The sequence below is a fragment of the Scatophagus argus genome, chromosome 3 (genome assembly GCF_020382885.2).
Source record: "Scatophagus argus isolate fScaArg1 chromosome 3, fScaArg1.pri, whole genome shotgun sequence".
Lineage (NCBI taxonomy): Eukaryota > Metazoa > Chordata > Actinopteri > Scatophagidae > Scatophagus > Scatophagus argus.
Window position 1 is genome coordinate 18309001 of NC_058495.1, and position 22046 is coordinate 18331046.

The following is a 22046-nucleotide window of genomic DNA, read 5'->3' on the forward strand; positions in this document are numbered from 1 at the left end:
AACAGACTGACATATTGTTAGCATTGGAGAAAATATAAATAATACTGGGCACGATTTCACTTTTATTCAAATTAAATACAAGATTCTGTCCCTCTGCCTACCCCAGTAGCTGTCCCTAAACTGACCTTTATGTGTAAAATCAGTGGAGTGACCCTACCATAACTACCACTATCTTTGTAATACTGATTCCCAGTATAATTTATCACTATTGCTCCTTACTAGCCTCATGGGCATTCGTGCAATCATTGCAATACTCTCAATATGACACTTGACTACAATTGATGTTATGCATAGTAAATAACAGTCAATAATTTACATATAACCAAAATGAGGACCATAGCCTTTATTTCCAACAGATTTACATCTTTCATTTTTGTCAGTTCCAGTTTTCCAAAATTGCATGGTCAGATATTCTAGACTAACAGAGGGCGTAGTGAAGAGATTGGGCACTGGCCAGCTGTATTTAGGCTCCCCCAGGAGATGCTGAAGCTATGGTCTCAAGCTTGGGGCTGAGTTTGGGGTTTTGGGTCAGGAACAGGATCAGGATTGGGGTTGGGATTGGGAGGTGTAGGGGCAGGAGCAGGGGCGGGGGCGGGGGCAGGGGCAGGGGCAACATAGCACCCTCTCTTGTGCCACTGCATGTCGCGCACACGTCGGACGGACTGGATCTGAGGTGCAGTGGCTCCCCAATCATTCCAGTGTTTGAATTCTCCATGCTCAAACACATACTGGCGCCCCCTGTAGCCTGGATACGTGTATCCCACCCACCTTCAAAGGAAAGACAAAAAGTAGTGTTAAACATTTCTGGGACGAGATTACATAATAACAAGATGCCTAAACAATGACATCTCCTGTAAGGTAAAAACAAATCACTAGGAAAGTTGCAGCTTACGTTCCATTGATAGCTTTAGCGCTGGCCACACGGTCCTGGAAACCATGAGCCCACAGACTGGGGACATCGTCATCAACAATCTCCATCTTTCTGCCTTCAAAGCCTGCATTCTCAAACAGGTGCAGCTTATGATCTGCGCTGTCCTGGAGAGGAAAACAAGAGGTCTGAGTGTGTTTGAGAGGAAGTAACATCTGCTAATGTCACACTGATTATACTGACCACTTTCAGAGGTCTAAATGAGCTTAGGCTGCAGCTACTCTGGCAGTTGGTCCAAGTGCTCCATCGAGGATACTCTCCTTTCTCCAGCACAAACTGCTCTCCTGCAAAGCCTGGACGCTCAAACCCCACCCATCTGATGATACAAAGAAAATGCATTTCATATAAAAGCCTACTAGAAAACAATGCAGATGCAGTAAACACTGATGAGGAGAAACTGGATTACTCACGGCCCCGACTCCACAATGACTGAGCCAACTCTCTGTGTCTTCTCAAACGCATCTTTACATTCACCAGACATCTCTACCTTCTTTCCACGAAAATTCTCAAACTCAAAAACAGTCAGCTGCAAGACAGGTGCAGAGTTGGTTCATGTGCGATCTCCACCATCAGCAAAAGTCCCATTTCTGACTTGCTTGAAATGCAACACATACAAAATTTTTGTTCCTTTAGGTACCTTGTATGTGGCTCCAGCCCCTCCTTGGCCCTTCTCTGCTGGCAGCTGATCTGGGGTTCCCTGCTGTTCTGTCATTTTCCCTCTACCAAGCACAGAATTACATTGCTTAAAGCCATTTTTACTGCTTGCCTGGACATTATTAACCCCTAATACCTGGTCCAAAGTGGCTCTCCAAACAGTTGAGACAAAAATGTCTCCTTCTATTAGAACTGCTCAGTTCTAATTCCTTTGCTCAAAAATCTAACGTGTCAGCAAGACATATGCACACTTTTACATGTTTACTTCACTCAAATTCTAGTTGTGGCAGTTGTAAATGTAAGAACATTAATTAATAGTGCACAAAATGTTACTGAAGAGGCAAGCACATGGATGAACATAGCAGAAGGGACAGAGAGAAAGCAAAAGAGAAAGGCCTGTCGGAGAGAGGGATGATCTACGCTTTTTTTACCTGGATGGCTTGTGCTTCAGTGCACCACGTACAAGCCACGCTCTCCGTCTTTCCTCTTTCTTTTCTCACTCTTTTCTGTCTGTCTCAGTGTGAGGGTGTGTGTGGGTGTGGAGGTCTGGCGAGCGGTTGGTAGAGGCCACTGGGGGTATTTATGGTTTATTTCTGACCACAGCAGCAAAAAGCCTGTTGATGCAGCAAGTCTGTCGCACCCATTGTGTCCATCACACTGCTTCTCAATAGGCTTGCCCCTCTGTCCCTGGCACACTGGCAAATGCTGCCCAGCTCTGCCCATGCTGCCAGCCTGACCATGATCCTATAGTGGGCACTCACACTGACTGCCTGCCAAGAGAGTGAACAGAGATCAGTCTCACTCAGCAGTATTGACCCCACCCAGCTATCTTGCTCTCCAGCTTCCTGTCTTCTACCTGTTTCTTTACCTTTCTCTGCAAAAGCTGCATCCAACATGGTTCTTTAGGAAACATGAATGAGGCTATAATGTTCCAAATATTCCCAAGTTCTATCTTAAAAATGACTTCATTTGCATATATGCTTATGCATTGTCATTCTTCACTGTCTCCTCCTTTCTGCATTATGGAGTGCATGTTTCCCATTGAAAAAAATGACAACACGTGACTCGATAGCAATTTGTAGAAAAACCTTTAATAAAATTCCCTCAATTTCCTCTTATCATACAGTAGGTTGATCATAAATGATTATGGCATTGATGACATGTCATTATTAAACATTAAAAAGGCACTGAAAATAATCTAGAGCGGATGAATTAATTTTTCTGGGTTAATGATTTTACAAAACACCCTTCCTGATTCTGTTACAGGATGGCCGAAATTTCCCTTCCAAGTCACCTGATGTTCTGACCATTCTAACTGTGTTCTGGGCGTATTAATAAAAACAGGAGGTGTGTGCTGAAGTTTTGTGGAACATTACTTAAACGAAAAGACAGACAAAAAGAAACATATGTTACTACAAATAGGTCACTGATGATTCTATTGCTTGGACTTTTCTTTTTCTTAAAGTGCTTAAAGGTTTACTTGTGACTGGAAAGAGAATGTAAGGTACACAAGGTGCAGTCCATTAATTAAAGTCAGTATTTTCTGTACATGTGAGGGTTTCAGTTTGTGTGTGTGAAGGTAGATACTCTGTTGAAGGCCTAGTGTCATCAGGTCCTGTCAGTATCTGATGTACACACAATATGAGTTAAATACAGTGGGGGACCCCCTTCCCCCATTGAGTCTCTGTTCGACAGTAGATGGGAGCATGTACTTGCATGTACATATCATTCTTGACACTTATCCTTGGCAACACACACCAATCAGCCACAACATTAATACCACCTGTTTAATATTTTGCAGGTCCCATTTTGTGCTGCCAAAACAGCTCTGACCTGTCAGAGGAAGGAACACAGGACCTCTGGGAGTATTTTGTGGCTACCAGCATTGGAATGTTGGATCCTTTGGGTGCTGTGCACTGAGGACAGGACCCAAAGAGGCCCATCAGGTGGGGTCTCTCACATGATGGGAATCTGAATTCAGCTTATATTGGTACATCATACAGATTCTCCATCAGGTTGGGATCTGGCGATGTTTTTGGGCGGGTGGTGTGTGTCAAAGAACATCCACATCCATGATCGCCAGAATCCAATCCAATTCAATCCTTCCCCACAGAACATTAAGCTGTAAACGGATGATCATTGTTATTCACTTCGCCTGTCAGTGGTGTTAATGTTGTGGCTGATGGTTGTATTTCATTTACAAGATACAAAAGTTCCTGCATTTCTCACTAAATGTCCAAAATAAGGCACTCAAAGTGCAAAATGGAGCAATCCTGGCCAGGTGTTTGTCCACAGCAGCAGTTGAGATTGATTGAGTCTTGCTGAACAGCAGTGTCTCCTAGAGGGAAAAAAAAAAGACAGGAATGCATTAACAGTCTACAGGAGGCACTGACTTGATGCAACATATTCAATATTTATCATATCATTTGTTTCATGGGTTTATCTACAAGTACTTAACACTACCATGAGTTGATTCATTTTTAGCACAGGGTTGCCCAAGTGGCCCTCAAATACATAACGCTGTTTCATCAACATGTCCTTTTCACCTAGCTATGCATAAAGGTAAGAGCAAAAAACAGCTGCAGCTGCAAGAAGTAGTGCTGTGCTTTAAGTATAAGAACATAAAGCACAGCAAATGGCATTCAGGGAGCAATGATGATGTTTTTATGCTCAGGGCAGTTTTAATCATCTGAATCAGACATACTTTATTACATGATAAGAGAAAGCTTTAATGAGAGATACGGCCCACTTCCTGTTTTTGTCTTTGCTGTCAGTTCAGTCATCGTCTGCATTCAATAACACGAGTCTTCCTGACTGTCGCAAAGTTTAAGCCATTCGAATTCTGTTCTATCACAAACCTACTGAGCTGTCTTGCATCGTGACTTGCACGCAAATTACGCACTTGTCATCCCTCCTACATTAATTCAGGGTATGAGCCAAATGTCAAAAAGGGTAAAACCTTCACGCTCAGTGCTGATCCTCTTAAGTCTTATAATTCTCTGTGCATCACAAGCAATTCAAAGGTTATGAAAGCTCTTTTGTGCTTGTTATAAAATTACCTTAAATTTTGCTGATGAACAGAAAAATCATCCAAAAGCTCCATCCAAATCAAAATGCTTTTGTTTTCATATAAACTGAACATCGTCATGCCTCTCAGAAGGCAACAAAATAACTCCATAGCAAGAGAAATTCTGTATAGCAAAAAGATGTGATTTCAAGTCCGATAAAATGTATACTATTTGTGTAGAATATCTTTCAGCATTTTATTAATCACCCCATCCATGTAGCTCACCTGTCGCTGGCTAAGCCTCGCTGTCATACTGACTCAGACGCTTCTTATCCTTCAGTTCCTTCAGCCAAGCAGGGCAGGAGGCAGCACTGAATGACACACAGAATCACAGGAGCGTCATCAAATCAAATCTTTAATAATTATATTTAATAATTAATAATTATTTTTATACCCTTTTCCAGTGTGCTGTCATGCTTTGTTCTTACCCTCCGTCCGTGCCGCCTAAGGGTGGCAGCACTCGTGCAGCCCCCGCAAGACGAGCAGCAGGGCGGGGAGAACGGGACAGTTGCGAGGGAGATGGAGCTGCTTCTTCATTTTGACTTTCCTTCTCTTCTCTTCCCTCGTCTTTCTCTCTTTCCTCTCCTCCTCCTCCTCCACCTGTTCTCCTTTTTATCTGAGCCTTGGGAAACAAGTTAAGTACACTGTAGCTGATTCACACGCCACTCATTTGTGTCATGTTATACGTCAGAAAAACTCAAGAGAACTTACTATTAAGGCTGCAGGGCTCACTGGGCTCAAGCCAGGGAACACAGGGACTCTGTTAGAGGTGGGAGGAGGAAAACAGACTATTTTCTGTTTCGGCTGCTCCTCCTCAGAGTCTGACTCCCTTTGCTTTGAAGACGCCTCAGTTTCTTCTAAAATTATTAAAACAGGGCAGTCAGAACATGCGGCAAATCAACATTTCCAGACTGATTTTCTCCTGTAACGTATTTGAAGCAGACATGCACATTAGTTGACATTATGGACGCAGTCCTAACCTGAGGAGTCACGAGCCCTCCAGTCCAGGCTTTTCCTCTGAGACAAATCTGCACGAAGCGAGCGCGAAGGACGTGTTCGAATTCTTCTCTTACCCAAATCTGCCTTTGACCTCTGTGCGCTGGTGTCTAGGAGAGGAGTGGAGCTCTATGCACAGACACACAGAACTGATTACAACTGAATTAAGGACCATCATTTTTCTAGAAATATGCAGAAGTGAATTTTTTTTCCAGGTAGCTATGCGAACTAACAACCAATCTACATTGCATATTAATGTTTACAGTGAATGACAGAGATGTTAACTGTTAACATTCATGAAAGCTGGGGGACTAAAGAAAGAATTACTAACCTCAGGGAATGGGACCAACTCTGGCACTTGGTGAAAATCCAAGGTATCAACGCCTTCAGAGGTGACTTCAGGAGCACAGTCGACGACAGCATTTGGACTGAAGAGAAACAAAGCTGTTTAAAATCACATGTGAACACTAAGTTGAACAATGAGGAAAAAAAATGTGGTTCAGGGGAAAGTTTTGGTCCAACTTCACAAAGCTCCCCTCTTCTGACTTTGTGTGTTGAGCTCTAATAACCACAAGGGGGCACAGGGTGCTCAACTCTTTCAAATACTTCAAAGCACTTCATATCACATTTTGGTGTGCAGCTCCACTTGGTCATGCTGCAGGATTTATGTAAAAAAAAAAAAAAAAACCCACACAAACTGCAAGTTGAGTGTCTCATTAGGTTGAATAATTAAGTTTTGTCTCTCCAAGGTCCAACTCACACATTGCTTTAAAGTTAAATTAAAAACTGAGGAACAGAAAATAAATTTTGGTCACACTGAGTCATCACTGGTTACACTATGTGCTCCGCTGACACATACTAAGTGAGGACAAACTAAGCCTTCCAAACTGCACCTTCAGGCTACTTACTTTAAGACTTAAAGGGCAGATTGCTATGTGGCTTCTATTTGCTATGTGCTAAGTTTAAATCAAACCACTTCAACGTGAAGCCACACCTCCAGCACAAGGCACAAAGAATGACACTTAAACCTGTTTGGTCCTGTCCTGGAAATGAAGCCACGTAAAGGAACAACGCCGAAGTCAGTCCGTAGGTCGCAGTGTGTTTGTCACGGTGTTGAGTTTCAGTCTGCTCATGCATCAGTGATTTATCAAGTTTGGTTGTTTGTATTTGTTCAGATTCTGCTGTCATTTCAGATGCCGCCACTCCAGCCTTCCAATAGAAACACCTCACCTGCTCCCCACTCACCTGTTTGCTCATTAGCTCCCCAATATCGATCAATTTCCACTAGCATTGTGCCAGATTATCTTTGTGCTTCTTTCACTCCAGGGATTTGTGTATCTTTGGATTTTTAATAAGTGAAGACTAAGTGATGTTGTGCTCTTGGGTTCCTTTTGTCTTTGAGCTGTGTAGTGCAAAATCTTTCCTACCTGTCAATTTCAGATGTCTGTCCACAGGTCTCATTCTGTTGGTCTGGCTCATTGTCTATCAACGCATCGGTGTCTTTGTCTTCACCATTTGTGCAATAAGTGTTAACCTGGGCCTGAAAGTCACAAAGACAGACTTTACATTAAATATTGAAATTAACAAGAATATACAGGACACAACAGATATTATGTACTATGTATTTGATGACAATAAAACAAACATTTGTGTGACATATAGTCTAATTTGCTAGACTCAGCTATAGTTTCACATTAAGCCTGTGCAGATATCTGGCAGCGCTACTCTACCTATCTCTCTGGACTGAATCGACTGCTTGATCATAAAAAAAAAAAAAAAAAAATCAATTTGATGTAAGCGTTCTTTCATCTGTTAATCTGCACACTGGAACTTCAAACTGTGTAGCTGAGGCAGGGAGAAAATGGGCCGTGTGCTGAGCCAAGATCATCAACTACAGAGGGAGAGAGGACTAAGGACCAGCCAAGCGTGCATCTTTTAATGAGCCGGTCACAGAAGCTGGGCTGTCCTCGATAAACACCATGAGCATGTGCATGCACGCACACGCGCTGGATTACGCACCTATATGCCTACACACAGACACACCAAACACACTGATGCTGTCACGCCCACATGCTGGAATGCATGGCTGCACGCACACACACACACAAACACACACACACAGGTTCCAAACAAAAGCAGCTACTGTGGACTTCCCTCACAAACATTCCTTTAAGCTCAGTTCACTTTCTGTCAAGGGACACATCCAAATGCGTTCATCCAGTTGCGTTGTCCGATGTTGTCACCTGGATACAAAACAACACTCGAGTAAACACCCCTGCCCTCTGTATGATTTCACAAGCATCTCATCTCCTTCATAAGCCCATTTATTACTCAGCAGTCGCAGAGCAGACTCATTTGCACAGTGCCTGTTATCTGGCAACATCACAACATGAATAAATGGGCTTCTAGTGATTTTCCTACAGCCACAGACTGCATTGAGCTGCAGAGAAAAACAAATTTCCATCTAACCGAAACACAGCTGTAAAATTCCACCATCACGTATTTATCCTGCCCAGCCTTTATCACTGATGGAGCTATGCATGTTATCCACTTACATATTTTGATTATTATGAGACTTATGAGATTTTGTTAATTATTCCAAAAATTATTTGTGTATTTCAGTTTCATTTTCAGATTTGAAATGAAACAAGCGAAATCATTTTCTCAAGTCTACAGTTTAGAAATACAAAATGGCTCCCACCTTCAGTTCAAGCGCCCCAGCATGAAAATATTACGCCTTAAAGTGGGGAAAAATAGAAAAATTGTTGACCACTTGGCTAATTGTCATCTGGCATTTGGTGATGGACAAGTAGCAAACAGAGGGCAGATCAGAGAATGTTTGATAAAAGCATCTGTCTGGTGTGGCTGAAAACAAAGTTAATGAAGGTGAAACTCAGCTGTTCATAAAAGTTCATAAAACCAAAACAACAAGCTGAAAATTCCCTGTGGGTTGATCACATTGAAAAGACCTGTCACAATAAAATATATTGTCCCAAAAATAAATGTGATAGACAATAATATTGTCACTTTCTAACAACAATATAATAGAATAACAATGCAAGTGCAACCTTTCAAAGACCAACAAACTCAGAATTAGACCATAAATAAAATAACACACACAACCGATCCCACCAAGTCATACTGGCATCATGTTAGCTAAAATGCTGGTGAAATATTTATGTAAAGCAACCCGGATATTAACACAATGGGCAATATCAAGATCAGCAAACATGATCGAGTTCCTGTACACAAGTTAATAACATATGTATCATGAGTCGACAGCTGTCGTGACGTGCCTAACCATGAGTCGTGCCTTTCACATACCTATTTGAGCCGTTGTTAATATAGAAACATCTGTTTGTGCAGCTTTAATCTACACGTGTACACTACAGACATATTCAAGGGTACACACACACAAACTCTATCAAGACATGCTGTCTAATTCTTCAAGTGAGAAGTGAATATTTAAGACAAATGTAAAACTTTCAATTCAACAACAACCTCTATGAGTGTAGACATGAGAAACATGTATGTTAAAGAGCCCACCACAACAAAAACTACACCTCTGGACTGTAATAAACCTGCGTGTGTCAGTGCAGTATGCTGGGGAGGGTGGAGGACGTGCAAGTCAAGACACAGTCTGCTTTATTATAGTTTACCTCCATCACATTTTTGTCATGAGCAATGGAATGTGTAAGAGGGCTTGTTTATGGTGTAGCGGGGGGATTATACCCTAAAGATGCCTCAAAATCAAATAATCCAGAATCCAAAGACTCTAATCCACCATAGCAGATAAAGATGGTCAACAAAACATCCAGCTAAAAAGAGAAATGATGGATCAGCAAAGTCAAAGTGGAAACATCCTGCAGGTTATTTTGGCCTTTTGTGTCTGCTGTGCACGCACACCCGCACACCCATACACACACACACACACACACAGTTGTGTTTCCATCACCTTTGAGGACATTACATAGAATTATATTCATTTCCTGGAGGCTTAACCACCACCTAACCATAACAATAAACATTACTTGCCTGATCTTAACCCTAACCTCAACCTAACCTTAAAGCAAGTCTTCACCCTAAGGTTTAAAGGTTTATGTTGCATTTTGTCCCTATAAGTAAGGTGGATCCTCACAATGTGACTGTGTAAACAGATTTTTGTATATAGGAACACACGTGTTCACACATACACACACACACACATATAAATATCAAGTCAGACTTCATCTTGAATGTCTCAAAAACCACCTCCTTATTGCATTGGGCACCCAAAGATACATTTGTTCTAACTCCAAATCAGATGGCGATAACGTATACAGGAAAGGATTCACATAAACAACAATCAGATATATGCATCTGTTATCACATCGGCAGTTGGTTTCCGGTACAACAAAAGTCAGACAGATACAGAGCGCGCAGACGTTAGCAGCCACACTTAGATAAACCCTATCTAACACTGTCACTCTTTGTTATAGTCTTCAGCTTTATCTCTGACACATAACACACACACACACACACACACACACACACACACAGAGGGAAAGAGAATGCAAGTGCACTGATAAAACACTACATTTGGACAACTTCATCTGATAACTGCATCCTTCCTGAAACAAACTGCCAGCGCCTGCTGCACTCCCTTTTATTTTACATTTGCATGGTATCTGTTAGCACATGGATGTGGAAACATTAGATGAGGGACACATGGAGCTTTGGTGCAAACTGTAAAAATAAAAACTGATAATTAAATTGATGAACTTAGGCCCTAAAGGCTGCTTGGTTAATTTATCACTGATTGCACCTAATGTCAACTGAAATGAGCAATCCAAACCTTTAAAGGCCATTCATGCAAAATCTGACAAGTCATTAAACAATTCTATTCATTAGAACTGACTTGGATATAATAAGAGCAGAACAGAGAAGAATTCATTGACATCTACTGGGTTGTTATGTGAGCTCTTACAGAGCAGGTTTCACTGGTTCTCCTCTGCCGACTCCTCATGGAGAAGCGACGCAGGGATCTCCTGCTACGTCTGGCGAAGCTACGAAGTGGTGACATGGCTCTCTGAAACCTTCCTCCTTCATATCCACCTTCCTCATTTTCTTCTTCCCCCTCCTTGTCCTCCTCCTGCTTCTCCTCGGAGGTGCCCCACATCAGATCCAGAGCGCCTTGCAAGGAGCGTCGCACGCTGCCCACCCAGCCCGCCACCTGCAGCTGGGCGGCCGACAGTTTCCCACCCAAGTACTGCATGATTGAAAAGCTCACACAGCTGGACGTCCAGGCACCAGGCTCACCATGAGAACTGGGTCACCAGAGAAACTGAAGTTCTGCTTTATTTGAGATGAAGGGATTTTGTGGGACAGTCAGAAAGCTCAGTCTGTGATCTTGCTTCAGGAGGTAAAGAGAGCGCAACTTATCTTTAGTAAAAAAGGTTTCTGACATCGTACAGAACTAGATATGGTCCCTCTTTCATCTGAGCTGGATCCATTCACTCTCCATATTTTTATGGTTCAGCTCACAGAAATGTCCTGGAAAAGTCTATTATTTGCTGTCAGTAAAGAAGTAAATAGTCTGACCAGGCATGTGTTTGCACAGTGAGATCACTACTCAGTGTACAGTGTTCACTATGATGGATTTGACATCCAAAACAGCAGCGTCCCAAAGAAAACATTTTCCATCATCACACTGTCATTCATTTAAAAGCTAATGAATATATAAAAAAATGCTGGCCTCAAATTTGAAAGTAAAAAAAAAAACAAAAAAAAACCAAAAAACTGCAAAGGAGCTTTTCGTAATGCACACAACACTGTCAACGATTACCTCTTTTCATGTGTGCCCTCTGTCTCTCATCTGGCGAGACTTGTTCTGCTACAGTCAAGCCTGTTTGCATGCCCATTGCCCATTTTCCATTCAAAAAAAAAAAAAAAAGAAAAAGTAAAAGCAGCGTGGGAAATATGTGTCACTCCAAACATCCAAAGCCAGGTACGGAAAGGTGGGTCGCCTCTTTATCTCCTACAGACCAGAGTGATTTCAGAGAACGTCAAAACAAAGCAGAGGTCTGTGCTCGGATGTGGAAAATCCCGAGGGAAAGAAGGTGCGGCAGGCTGGGCCAAGGTGCTTTCTGTACCTCCCTCCCAATGCTCTCTTCCTGTACGTAAATGCAGGTAAATGAATGAACCAGGTCTTTGTGAGAGGAGAGGCGCAGAGGGAAAAGCAAAGAACAGGAAAACTATTGGGAGAGAAAGTCTGAGCAGCAGGGATCACTGAAAGAATGGACAGCGGACAACTTTCTTGTCCATGTTTAAGCCCATCCTCTTTTGTGTGTATATGCGTACCAAAATGTGTGTGGTTTCATGGGTTTGTGTGTGTGCGTGTGATGGGGGTGATGGGCTCTCTCAAAACGGGGTGGAGAGTTTGAGTAGAGAGAGACAGAGAAAGAGGGGCACCATGTATGGTCATTCTGACATGCTGCCCTGTTGACCAGACCCAAATGAGGACATGATGACCACACAGCACCTTGGCTCTTCTCTCTATTAAGATCTAAGGTCTCTCCATCCATCTGTTTGTCTGTCTTTGACTCAGTAACCTGAAAGAGGGTAGCACGGTTGGCTGCACAGTATGTGTTTGCCAAGTAAACATTTCCCTCATTCTACTGTGCCAAAATAAAAAGCTCTTCTCGGCAACACAATAGAGTCTCTGCTATGCAGGTTTTCTTGCAGCACAAGAAAGTTATGTTTATTAAGTAAACTATATAGCAAACTATACTTTTCAGTTTTATGCTGGTCATGTTAAAGCAGTGTGCCCTAGATTAGATAAACTTGCTGATTTCTGTAGTGCAGAATTAGGAAGTGGAATTTAGAAGAGAAGCAGCGCCTCTCTGTGGAGGAAACAGGGATGTACATCATGACTAATAAAGGTTCAATGGTTTTACAGCAGTGGTTGTGTACAATGCCGCACAGTAGCACACTGTTTCAGTGCGCTGGTTTGTTTGCTAAAGCATGCACACAGCAAACAGAAACACAATATCACAAAGCACACACACGTACACTCACAGAGTTCACGGCTCCGGAGTTCAGTGTTTTCATTAACGCTTCAAAAATGTTGCATGTTCAAACAGGTGGTGATCCGATGTGTCTCGACTGGCAGGGCCCCGTCAGCTCTTCCACCACTCTAATGTATTCTGTGAACTTATTCTTCATCTCTTTTCATAGCAAAGTGTCACCAGGTTCCCTTGTGGTCAGAGTTTTATTTTTCGTTTCTGTTGAAAGATGTTCATTTAAAAATGTAAAACGTGTTACCTCGCATTTAAAATTGTGTTGGGGATTTTGCCATGTGTGTTGTTAGGTTGTTAACTTCACTCTCAAACCGTCAAGGTAACTTAAATGTCCGAGCAACATTAGCTGAATACACTCTCAGATGATTAGGACCACTATATCAGGGAGCACAGTGGAGACTTTATCTGTGGGTCGACCCAGAGGTTTACTCAGATGTGGTTTGTGGGCTGCAGCTTTATCTTCAATGGCCCTTTGAATGTGAAAAACTGTTTTTCCTCTTTGTTTTCCATATGCAAAGCGGTACAAATAAAAAGTTAATACTTGTCAAGTTTGTAAAAAAAGTGGCCACAAACACATAAACAGTGTTCTCAAGCAGCACGCTGAAGTACGGGCTGCCAGGATTAGTGGATTGATCAGTTAATATATGTCAATGATACAGTATATTTTCATGAAAATTAACAGAAAAATTGCGTAGTAGGTGCAATAAAGACAGACACAAGGGTCTGCACCAGACATGGTCTGATTCAAAGGACCTAAATTAAACTTTACTGAAAAAACAAAAAATAAATAAAAATCATCAACACCTGCAAACCAAACGGGCAAGAACTCTGTTGTAACTGAGTAACTGAGACACTTACTGAGCCTAATGCCATAACTGCTCCATGTGGCAGTTTCCTTTTGACAAGGCTCCAAGCAGACCTGATGGCTTCTGCAATTATTGGCAAGCCTTCCAATAGCAATGAGACAGAAATCCCCAGAAGTGCCTTCTCACACTTTTCCCAGAATAAGATCCCATTTTAGCTTGTTTACTTATCGTTTTCATTTGTTTATTTTTATTCCAACCTGAATGTTGAGATTATTATGTTTACAGTAATATGTAAAAAATGACTGAGCTGACTGTTGGTGGCATCTTTTCTCTGTAGTTACTATGTATTGTGAGTTGTTGCAACTTCTACTTCACTGTGATAACCTGACGCTGTCACTCACAAGCACAAATCAAGGACAAAAAAATAATCAATGAAAAGAGTTAATTAAACATACGAAAAGAAGACTGAAATAACTCTGTGTTAATGTCTGAACACCTAATATGAAGCAGCAAACAGTTAGCATAGCTTAGAATAAAGACTGGAATTGTTGGGAAACAGCTCGGCTCTGTCTTCAATAGAACATAATGTGTTACAAATCAAAGTATAGCATCAATGCAAAAGTCATATAAAAATACAAAGCTTACACTTGATAAAGCCCCAAACCTTTAATCAAGCATTTTACCAAAACCCCTTTCAAATTATAATCATTTTTCATCTGTGGGAGCTTTGGCTCAAAACACGACTGCTGTGTTACAAACAGGCTTCCTGCGAAGTACTGAATACATTGTGATGTATTCAGTACTGTTTTAATGAGTTATATAACTGGCTGTCACCGTAGCTAACTATTCAAGTGTTAACCTATAGTGACAGGAGACACTAGCTTACTGCATTACAACATCAAAAATAAATCTAAAGCATACAATGTGACACCCTTGCAGGGCTGTGAATTGCTGAACTGGCTTTGCAACTCACTGCAAAACCACCATCACGAATTAGGTAACTTTTCTATCGGCAAAAGCTCACCCATAGCTGCTGGAGATAACCCATCCAAGATGCCCACGTGAAATAATCCATCCCTCTTTTATATCTCCGTGATTCTTTTAAACTGCCTCAGACTTTTAAAATAAATTTTAAGTTTTAAGTTACGTTTTCTCAACGCACAAATGAGACCAAAACAAAAGCGACAGACGGACAATTGTGGGACAGATGCACAGGATGTCGTAACCTCACTTCCTGTTAGATTTCTCACTGCCACAACCACACATCTAAATAGCAGTACACACACCACCAGACACGCATACAGTTTGATGTACTCTTGTTCTGAAGTTTCAGAAAATGTATAGCTTATTGTGTGTAACGCTGCTGTTGCACTGTCATTTCCCAGCATGGGATCAATAAAGTATATCTATCTATCTAAAATGTATTAGGAACTATTGTAGTAACAGACTCACTAAAAGTATCTGACTACACAAAACTAAAGGGCTTTTCACACAGGGCCAAGGGAGCTGTCATGTGACTGAAACATACCTTTTCTCATCCCTGACACATGATACTGAATGGCAGTAACTCAGAAACCACAAATTGAAAATCATGCCCATTCAAAGCTTTGCCTTTTATTGTCACACATCCTCAATCAATTCATCTTTCTCTCACACTCTGATTCTGAATATTGTGACATTTTTTTCATACTAAGAAATAATCCTACTCATGGCACGTGGCACGTAGAAGTAGCTTTAAGGCCTGCTTGTTTTATTATTGTTAATTTAAACTACACACAAACAGACGCATGCATGCACGCACGCACGCACACACACACACACACACACACACACACAAACTCAAGTTCTTAAGTTGTGACTGAATCAGGCTGAAGCAAGTATTACGAGATGTTTTGCCTTGTGCTACAGGACTGACAATGTGTTGTTGCAGGTGAGGTGTGTGTGTGTGTGTGTGTGTGTGTGTGTGCGTGGCTGCCAGGCTGATATGATTCAACTGCACACACTCCTGTCTGTTCCCAACCTCACCCTTCCTGACTAATTGAGCAATTAACCCTTTCGTTCACAGCGACAACATACATCAAGCACGGATACATTTTTAAGGTGTATTTACCTCATCGTCATCTTCTTCGACTTCCTCTTCCTTTGTCTCCACCTCGTCTTTCTTTCTCTCCATCTCCTTCTCCTCTTCCTCCACTTCAAAAGAAATGAGTTGCTTCTCTGCTTCCTTTCTTTCCTGCAATAAAGTAGGCTCAAGGCTATCTGGATTTTCTACCTGCTCTGGCACTTTATTCTCCAGAGGGCTGACATCCAGTTGCACCAGCACTTCCACTTCCTCTTTATCCTCGGGGTCAGCTGCCTCAATCTGGATGACTGGACTGGTTTCTGTTTTAGCCTGTGAGCCCCATCTCTTAGGTTTGACTGAAAAATCGTCAAAATTCACATCGATCAGAGGCTTTTTGACAGAGAAATCCTCGAAAACAACTTCCATTTGATTCTCTGTGGGCTTGTAGCGTTTTGCTAAAGGGGAATATGCTGGCTGTGACTTTGGAGGGACATCTTCAGAGTCGAAGCTGATTAAGTCTGACTCTGCTTCACCCGCCACACTCTCTCCTTCCCTGTTGGTCGACCCATCCCTTCCTTTCTCTTCCCCCACTCTTAGCTTTTCTTCCAGTTCTTGTGCTTGCTCCTCTTCTTTTTCTTGCTCCTCTTTCAGTCTTCTCTGCCTCTCTATTTCCTCTGCCTCCTCTCTTAATCTTTCTTTCTCTCTCTCTTTCTCTCTCTGCCACATCAACTCCAACTCTTTCTCTGCCTCCGTGTCTTTTTCTTCTCCAAACAACTCCCCGGTCTTGTTCACCCACTCTTTTTCCCAGTCCTCCTCTCTTTGTTTTTCTTTATTCATTTCCTCCTCTCTCAGTTTTCCCTCCAGTCTGTGTTCCTCATGTTCGTGAACTGATCTCTCCTCATCCTCTTCTCTCAACCTCTGACTTTCTCTCTCCTCCCTCAGTCTCTCCTCTTTCCTCTGCTCCTCATCTTGTTTAAGTTTCTCCTCTTTCTGTTTCGCCTGCTCTCTCTCCTCTTGTTTCTGTCTCTGCCACATCAGCTCCATCTGTCTTTCCCTCTCCATCTCCTCTTCTCTCAGCCTCTCGCTTTCTCTCTCCTCTTCCTTCAGCCTTTCTCTCTCCCATTCCTCCTTCATCTGCCTCTCCCTTTCCTCTTTCTTCAGTCTCTCTCCTTCCCTTTCCTCTGCCCTTAGCCTCTCTCTTTCCCTTTCCTCTGCCCTTAGCCTCTCTCTTTCCCTTTCCTCTTCCTTCAGTCTCTCTCTTTCCCTTTCCTCTGCCCTTAGCCTCTCTCTTTCCCTTTCCTCTGCCCTTAGCCTCTCTCTTTCCCTTTCCTCAGCCCTTAACCTCTCTCTTTCCCTTTCCTCAGCCCTTAACCTCTCTCTTTCCCTTTCCCTTTCCTCTTCCTTCAGTCTCTCTCTTTCCTTTTCCTCTTCCTTCAGTCTCTCTCTTTCCCTTTCCTCAGCCCTTAGCCTCTCTCTTTCCCTTTCCTCTGCCCTTAGCCTCTCTCTTTCCCTTTCCCTTTCCTCTTCCTTCAGCCTCTCTCTTTCCCTTTCCTCTTCCTTCAGTCTCTCTCTTTCCTTTTCCTCTTCTTTCAGCCTCTCCTTTTCCCTTTCCTCAGCCCTTAGCCTCTCTCTTTCCCTTTCCTCAGCCCTTAGCCTCTCCTTTTCCCTTTCCTCAGCCCTTAGCCTCTCTCTTTCCCTTTCCTCTTCCTTCAGTCTCTCTCTTTCCCTTTCCTCTTCCTTCAGCCTCTCTCTTTCCCTTTCCTCCTCCCTCTGCCTGGCCTTTTCTTTCTCCCTTTCTTCTTCTTCCGTTTGTTTCCGCTCCTCTTCTAACCTAACCCTGACCTTCTCCTCTGCTCGCCGTTTCATTTCAAACTCCAAATGTTTCAGTCGTTCTTCTTCCTGCCTTTGCACCTCATCATCTTTCTTCTGAAGAATTCCTACTCTTCTGTACACAGGCACTGAAACTTCCTCCTCGGCTTCATCCTCAGGCGCATCTCCTTCTTTGTCTTCTTCTTCACTGGACTCTGAGCCCAGAATCACTGTAGGCCCGCCATCATCTCTCTCCACAACACCAAAGCGAACTGAGCGGCGTTTAACATTGCCCCTCTTTGGAGCGTGCTGAGCGCTCTCACTCGCAGCTGCGTCTCCCTCATCAGTGGCAGAGTGGCTGCGAAGGCATAGCTGGACATTACCCTCTGTCGATTCATTCTGCATCAGCTCTCTTGATGCATCTCTTGGGCTTTCCGGTGACTCATGAGCATCTTGAGATGATTCCACCGGGATCTCTGTGGGTTGTTCAGCAGGTGAGACCTTAGGAGGAAGATCCGCCGCCTTACTGGACAATGTCTCGGGTGCAGGAGGTTCAGCAGGGGGCAATTTGGTTGTTTTCTCTGCTGGTGGAAAGGTGGCTGACTCAAAGCTGTGGAAGAGATAACAATGGTTCAAAGTAAAAAAAATGTAACGATCCTCCGAAATAAGAACTGTGCACACGAGCACCTCTAAAGATCATTGATTTTCATCATACATCTTTTTTGTTTGCTTGTTTGAAGTAATGAAACACAAAGGACAAGAAGACAGTGCTAGTTACACTCAAATGTTCCTGTCTCAACAGTTCTAAACTTGCACTCATTTGACCGTGATTGTTTCACAGAAATTGGCAGACACGATCGAAGAACCTCAAGGGAAACCAAATGAAAACAACACAATAAAAGCTATTTGACATGACTCAGGCACCTTTCACACAGAAGTTATGGTGACAGGTTAGCAAATGAAAAATGATCAAAATGTGCATTCTCTGAGTACACAACTCCCACAAAGGTTGAGTTGTTTTTAGACATCTGATTAATAACAGCCAACCATATGTGCCGTTAACCTTTGGAATAAACTGATGGGTTGATTGCACTTTAAAGAGAATTTTCTTTCAGTTTTATTCATGTCTTAGCACCTGACCACGCACAAACAACATGAGTGAACGAAGGCTCACTCACCTCTTAGTGCGAGTTCGGGGTACAACCTGAGGCTTCTTCTCAGTCTTTGGACCCTCTGAGCTCGTTTCCGTGGCCCAGTTTTTGATTCTTGCCTTTACACCTCCTGTAACATTTATGATTTCTGGCTCCTCTCTCTTTGCTGGGACGTCCGTCCTTGATGACGAGTCAAACAGAAGACTGATTCTGCGTTTTATACTGCCTCCTCCACTGTAATCCTCATTCTCTCCACCTTCATCGCTTGCTCTGTTTGATGGCTCTGATGTTGTTTGGCTCTGCTCTGGATCTGAAGACACCGGCTTGTTTGCATCATCTTTGGTGCTGGTCGTAGAGATGGTATTACTTGCCTGGGGGGGCAGAGGTAGGCCACCTGACTCAAATTTCGAAGTGAGCTCCACGGACAGACGCTTCCTTGTGCTGCTCAATCGATATGTCTGATCGGTTGCAGAGGAAACATCGTTATCTGATTCTTCAAGCTTTTGGACGACAGAGGTATCATCTTCTTTCTTTTTTCCGTCTTTGTGTTCTGAGTCAGTCACAACATGTGTGGATGCTTTGTGGTTTGTCTGAACAATGTCATCATTCTGAATCAGCACAGACTTGGGCATCTCTTTGGGTGGAGCAGTTTGCGGGGCTGGATCTGATTTTTTAGAATCAGTGGTATCCTCTCCATGTTGACTTGCGTCGATTTCGTTGGTAGTTTCGGGTTGATCTCTGGTAAGCACACTTACAGAGCTGGGTTTGGAGTTAGAAACGGTGGGTGGCTCAGCAGGGGTGGGCAAAGTTGGCTTGGGGAGTCCTGTGGCCTCAGATTTTCCACTCTGCTGTGTTGTTGTTGTCTTAGAGGTGGCAGTGACCGTCTTTGGGGCATGGATGGAGCGAATGGTGGTGTTCTTCTGCAGAGAGAAGGGTTTGGGAGCGAGCCGAGGTTTGGGGCCCAGGGATGGCTTGGGTTTTGATATGCCAGCAGTCTGAGAAGCCTCAGCAGAGCTCTCCATGGCCGAACTGCTGAAAGAGGAAAGGAGGCGTTTACATGGAGCAAGCTATATATTTACAATGAAAAAGCACTCAGCCAAGATAGAGCAAGTTAGTTGTGTTGTTACTAAGAAAACTGAAGGAGTCTGGTTGGTCTAGATTTTTGAAAGAACATTACCTCTTCGGGAGCAAAGAGAAACTAATCAGTCATACTGAACAAACACCAGAAACTATGAAAAGTATTCCTGCTGGGATTGTTTTTATTTTCACACTTAGTTCTCTTCTTCATTTTAGTTTTTAAATGATAAAAAAATATATTTAGACTGCCAGTAGATGTGTCATTATTTCAGCCTGGGTTCTAATTGTAATGTTGCGAGTGAGGGCTCATCTTTACATGAGGACGTCCAGAACTTAACTTAAAGTCAGTCTAAATAAACAGAGAGAAATCATACATAGAATGGGAAAATAAAACATATCTAAATACCTACAGTCCCTGTTTTGTCCAAATGGTCACAATAGTGAAAAACAAACTGTCAGATTTTATTATTTCAAATGAATATACCACTACTGGACCCTTTCAAGATTTTATCTATCAGAAATCTAATACAGGTGCACTTCAAGACACACCCAGCAAGCAAACAGCTGTGGTTGTGTGATTAGGTGACTCTAGTCTCTTTAAGGCAAGCTGATAACATGCATTAAGCATAAAACATACTTGTAAAGGATTTGAAAGTAAATTCATATCCTGAAAAGTAATACATTTTTGCTAAATGATAACATTTCCCGATGTGAAATAAGATATTAAACTGTTATTATATGTGATTTTCACAGAGGAAATGAAGTGGCCTGCCATACACATGAAACACTATTAAACAGGCAGGTTGGAGACTGACAGCCCTGGTGAGACATCACGCCTATCAACAGACATGACCACACCACCTTTACTTCTGAACCAAAACCACTGTATAAACACGCTTCGGGGTGAGTCCAATCACATGACCGCATAGACTGAAGGCCAAATTTACACACCGTGTGAAAAAGAAAACAGTAATATTCCTACTTTTGTTATACAAAATACCACAGGCATTGTATGCAGCGTGTCATCTGGTTTGACCTGTAAGACTTTTGCACAAACCGGTAACTCCACGCCTCAGAGTTTAATACTGCGCATGTTAGTGTGTCAGCAAAAATTCCCACTGTGTCACTGTCACATTATCCATCCACAGCTGGGTCTCATAAAATGTTTCGATTCCTCTGTCATGCACTTTTCTGCATGTGCTGTGTTTTGTAACACAACACAAATTGCAAAACAAACAGCACAACACCTCTGGGTGTGCATGGCATTGTGTAATGGGATCAGAGGGACTCCTAAAAGCAGTGTGCACCACCCAGAGAGGTTAAATGATGTGTCTTTTTCCTACAGCTGAATTCCTAAGAAAAAAAAACACCGTCTGGCAGATAGAGCCGCAGCTGATAGATGATTTCTGGTGCTTATTTAGGCCACGTTCATGAACTGCAGGACTCAGTGAAAATCACTCTACAGCAGCACTTTCCCTGTGGGATTTTTGGTTTCTTTATCTTTGTTTGCCTTTTGTTGCCCAGCCAAGGCTGACGTTACTGACTCGGTCTCTTTCGTTTTGATGTCCAACCCCCTTCCCCATATTATTGATTTACTTCTTAGAGGGATGCTGTGAGAAGCTAACCACTTTCTTTCGTTCCTCTCTTGCACCTCAGAGAGACCCAAACGTCGCACATTAAACGGCGAAGTGAACGTCACCTCATACGTCCATACGCCTCATTACGAGTTGTTAATAAGTTACTAATAAACTCGTCAACGCTGAACTCCCAGTCGTTGAACCAGCAGTGCGTCCTCTCCTACTGGACAAAGGAACACTGAGACTCTGGCTAAATGAATGTAACTTAACGTTTATTTTAAGCTAGGCTGTCAGTCCTGTGAGCGTGGAAAAACAAACGATACGGATGCTCACCACCAACTCCAAACACTTAACGCTACGTTACAAATCAGTAACAAAGACGGTGCACCTGCTCTTAACATCAGCTTTAAGAACTTTTCCCACCGGTTCAGATATTTACATTTCGTTAGGAGACATAAAGTTCGTTTTTACCTTTTGTTTTCAAGCAGACATACAGGTAGAAGAAGGAAGGAAGGAAGGAAGGAAGCGGGAAGAAGTTTCAAAAGAAAATTGTTGTTCAGTTTTCCGCGATCGTCTAGCCTGCTGAGCTGTTGTCACAGTGTTTTTCCCCCCCAAGTCATTCACATGAACGAGACGTCAGACTGCTCCTACACCCAGCAGACACTCCCTCTGCCCGCCTCAGGTTTGGCCACGCTGCTCCGCGGTCAAGTCGCTTATTGACAGACACAAAGATACAGGACGTGGGTGGGCTTACTTCAAAATAAAAGCGCAACAACTAGTATTCAGGAAATGTACATGTCCCGTAAGCAAGGCGTCACTAAGGTAAAGTTGAGAGAAATGCTTTGATTATTATAATTAAAC

General features: G+C 42.7%; 2 protein-coding genes across 5 annotated transcripts; both read right to left on the minus strand.

Annotated features, from left to right (window-relative positions):
• Window positions 1-336: 336 nt before the first annotated feature.
• Window positions 337-14829, minus strand: LOC124056690 (beta-crystallin B3-like). Of its 4 annotated transcripts, none has more exons than XM_046384386.1 (8): window positions 14534-14829; window positions 7073-7185; window positions 5977-6073; window positions 5630-5774; window positions 5361-5506; window positions 5078-5271; window positions 4875-4960; window positions 2654-3920 (listed from the first exon to the last, which is right to left on the minus strand). In XM_046384386.1, exons 1-7 carry the CDS (start codon window positions 14582-14584, stop codon window positions 4885-4887), a joined length of 822 nt encoding a protein of 273 aa, XP_046240342.1. In that variant the 5' UTR covers window positions 14585-14829; the 3' UTR covers window positions 2654-3920; window positions 4875-4884. The 4 variants fall into 4 exon arrangements, with proteins under 4 accessions (XP_046240343.1, XP_046240344.1, XP_046240342.1 ...); XM_046384385.1 differs by lacking the exon at window positions 14534-14829 and adding an exon at window positions 10612-11396; XM_046384387.1 differs by lacking the exons at window positions 4875-4960; window positions 5078-5271; window positions 5361-5506; ... (2 more) ...; window positions 7073-7185; window positions 14534-14829 and adding exons at window positions 337-768; window positions 893-1035; window positions 1112-1244; ... (1 more) ...; window positions 1566-1647; window positions 4046-4854 and having other exon boundaries at window positions 2014-3920.
• A 775-nt stretch (window positions 14830-15604) lies between these two features.
• LOC124057134 (histone-lysine N-methyltransferase, H3 lysine-79 specific-like) lies at window positions 15605-21860 on the minus strand. Its single transcript, XM_046385270.1, has 4 exons — window positions 21657-21860; window positions 18559-19563; window positions 17219-17990; window positions 15605-16051 (listed from the first exon to the last, which is right to left on the minus strand). Exons 2-4 carry the CDS (start codon window positions 19551-19553, stop codon window positions 15605-15607), a joined length of 2214 nt encoding a protein of 737 aa, XP_046241226.1. The 5' UTR covers window positions 19554-19563; window positions 21657-21860.
• Between the last annotated feature and the right edge of the window lie 186 nt (window positions 21861-22046).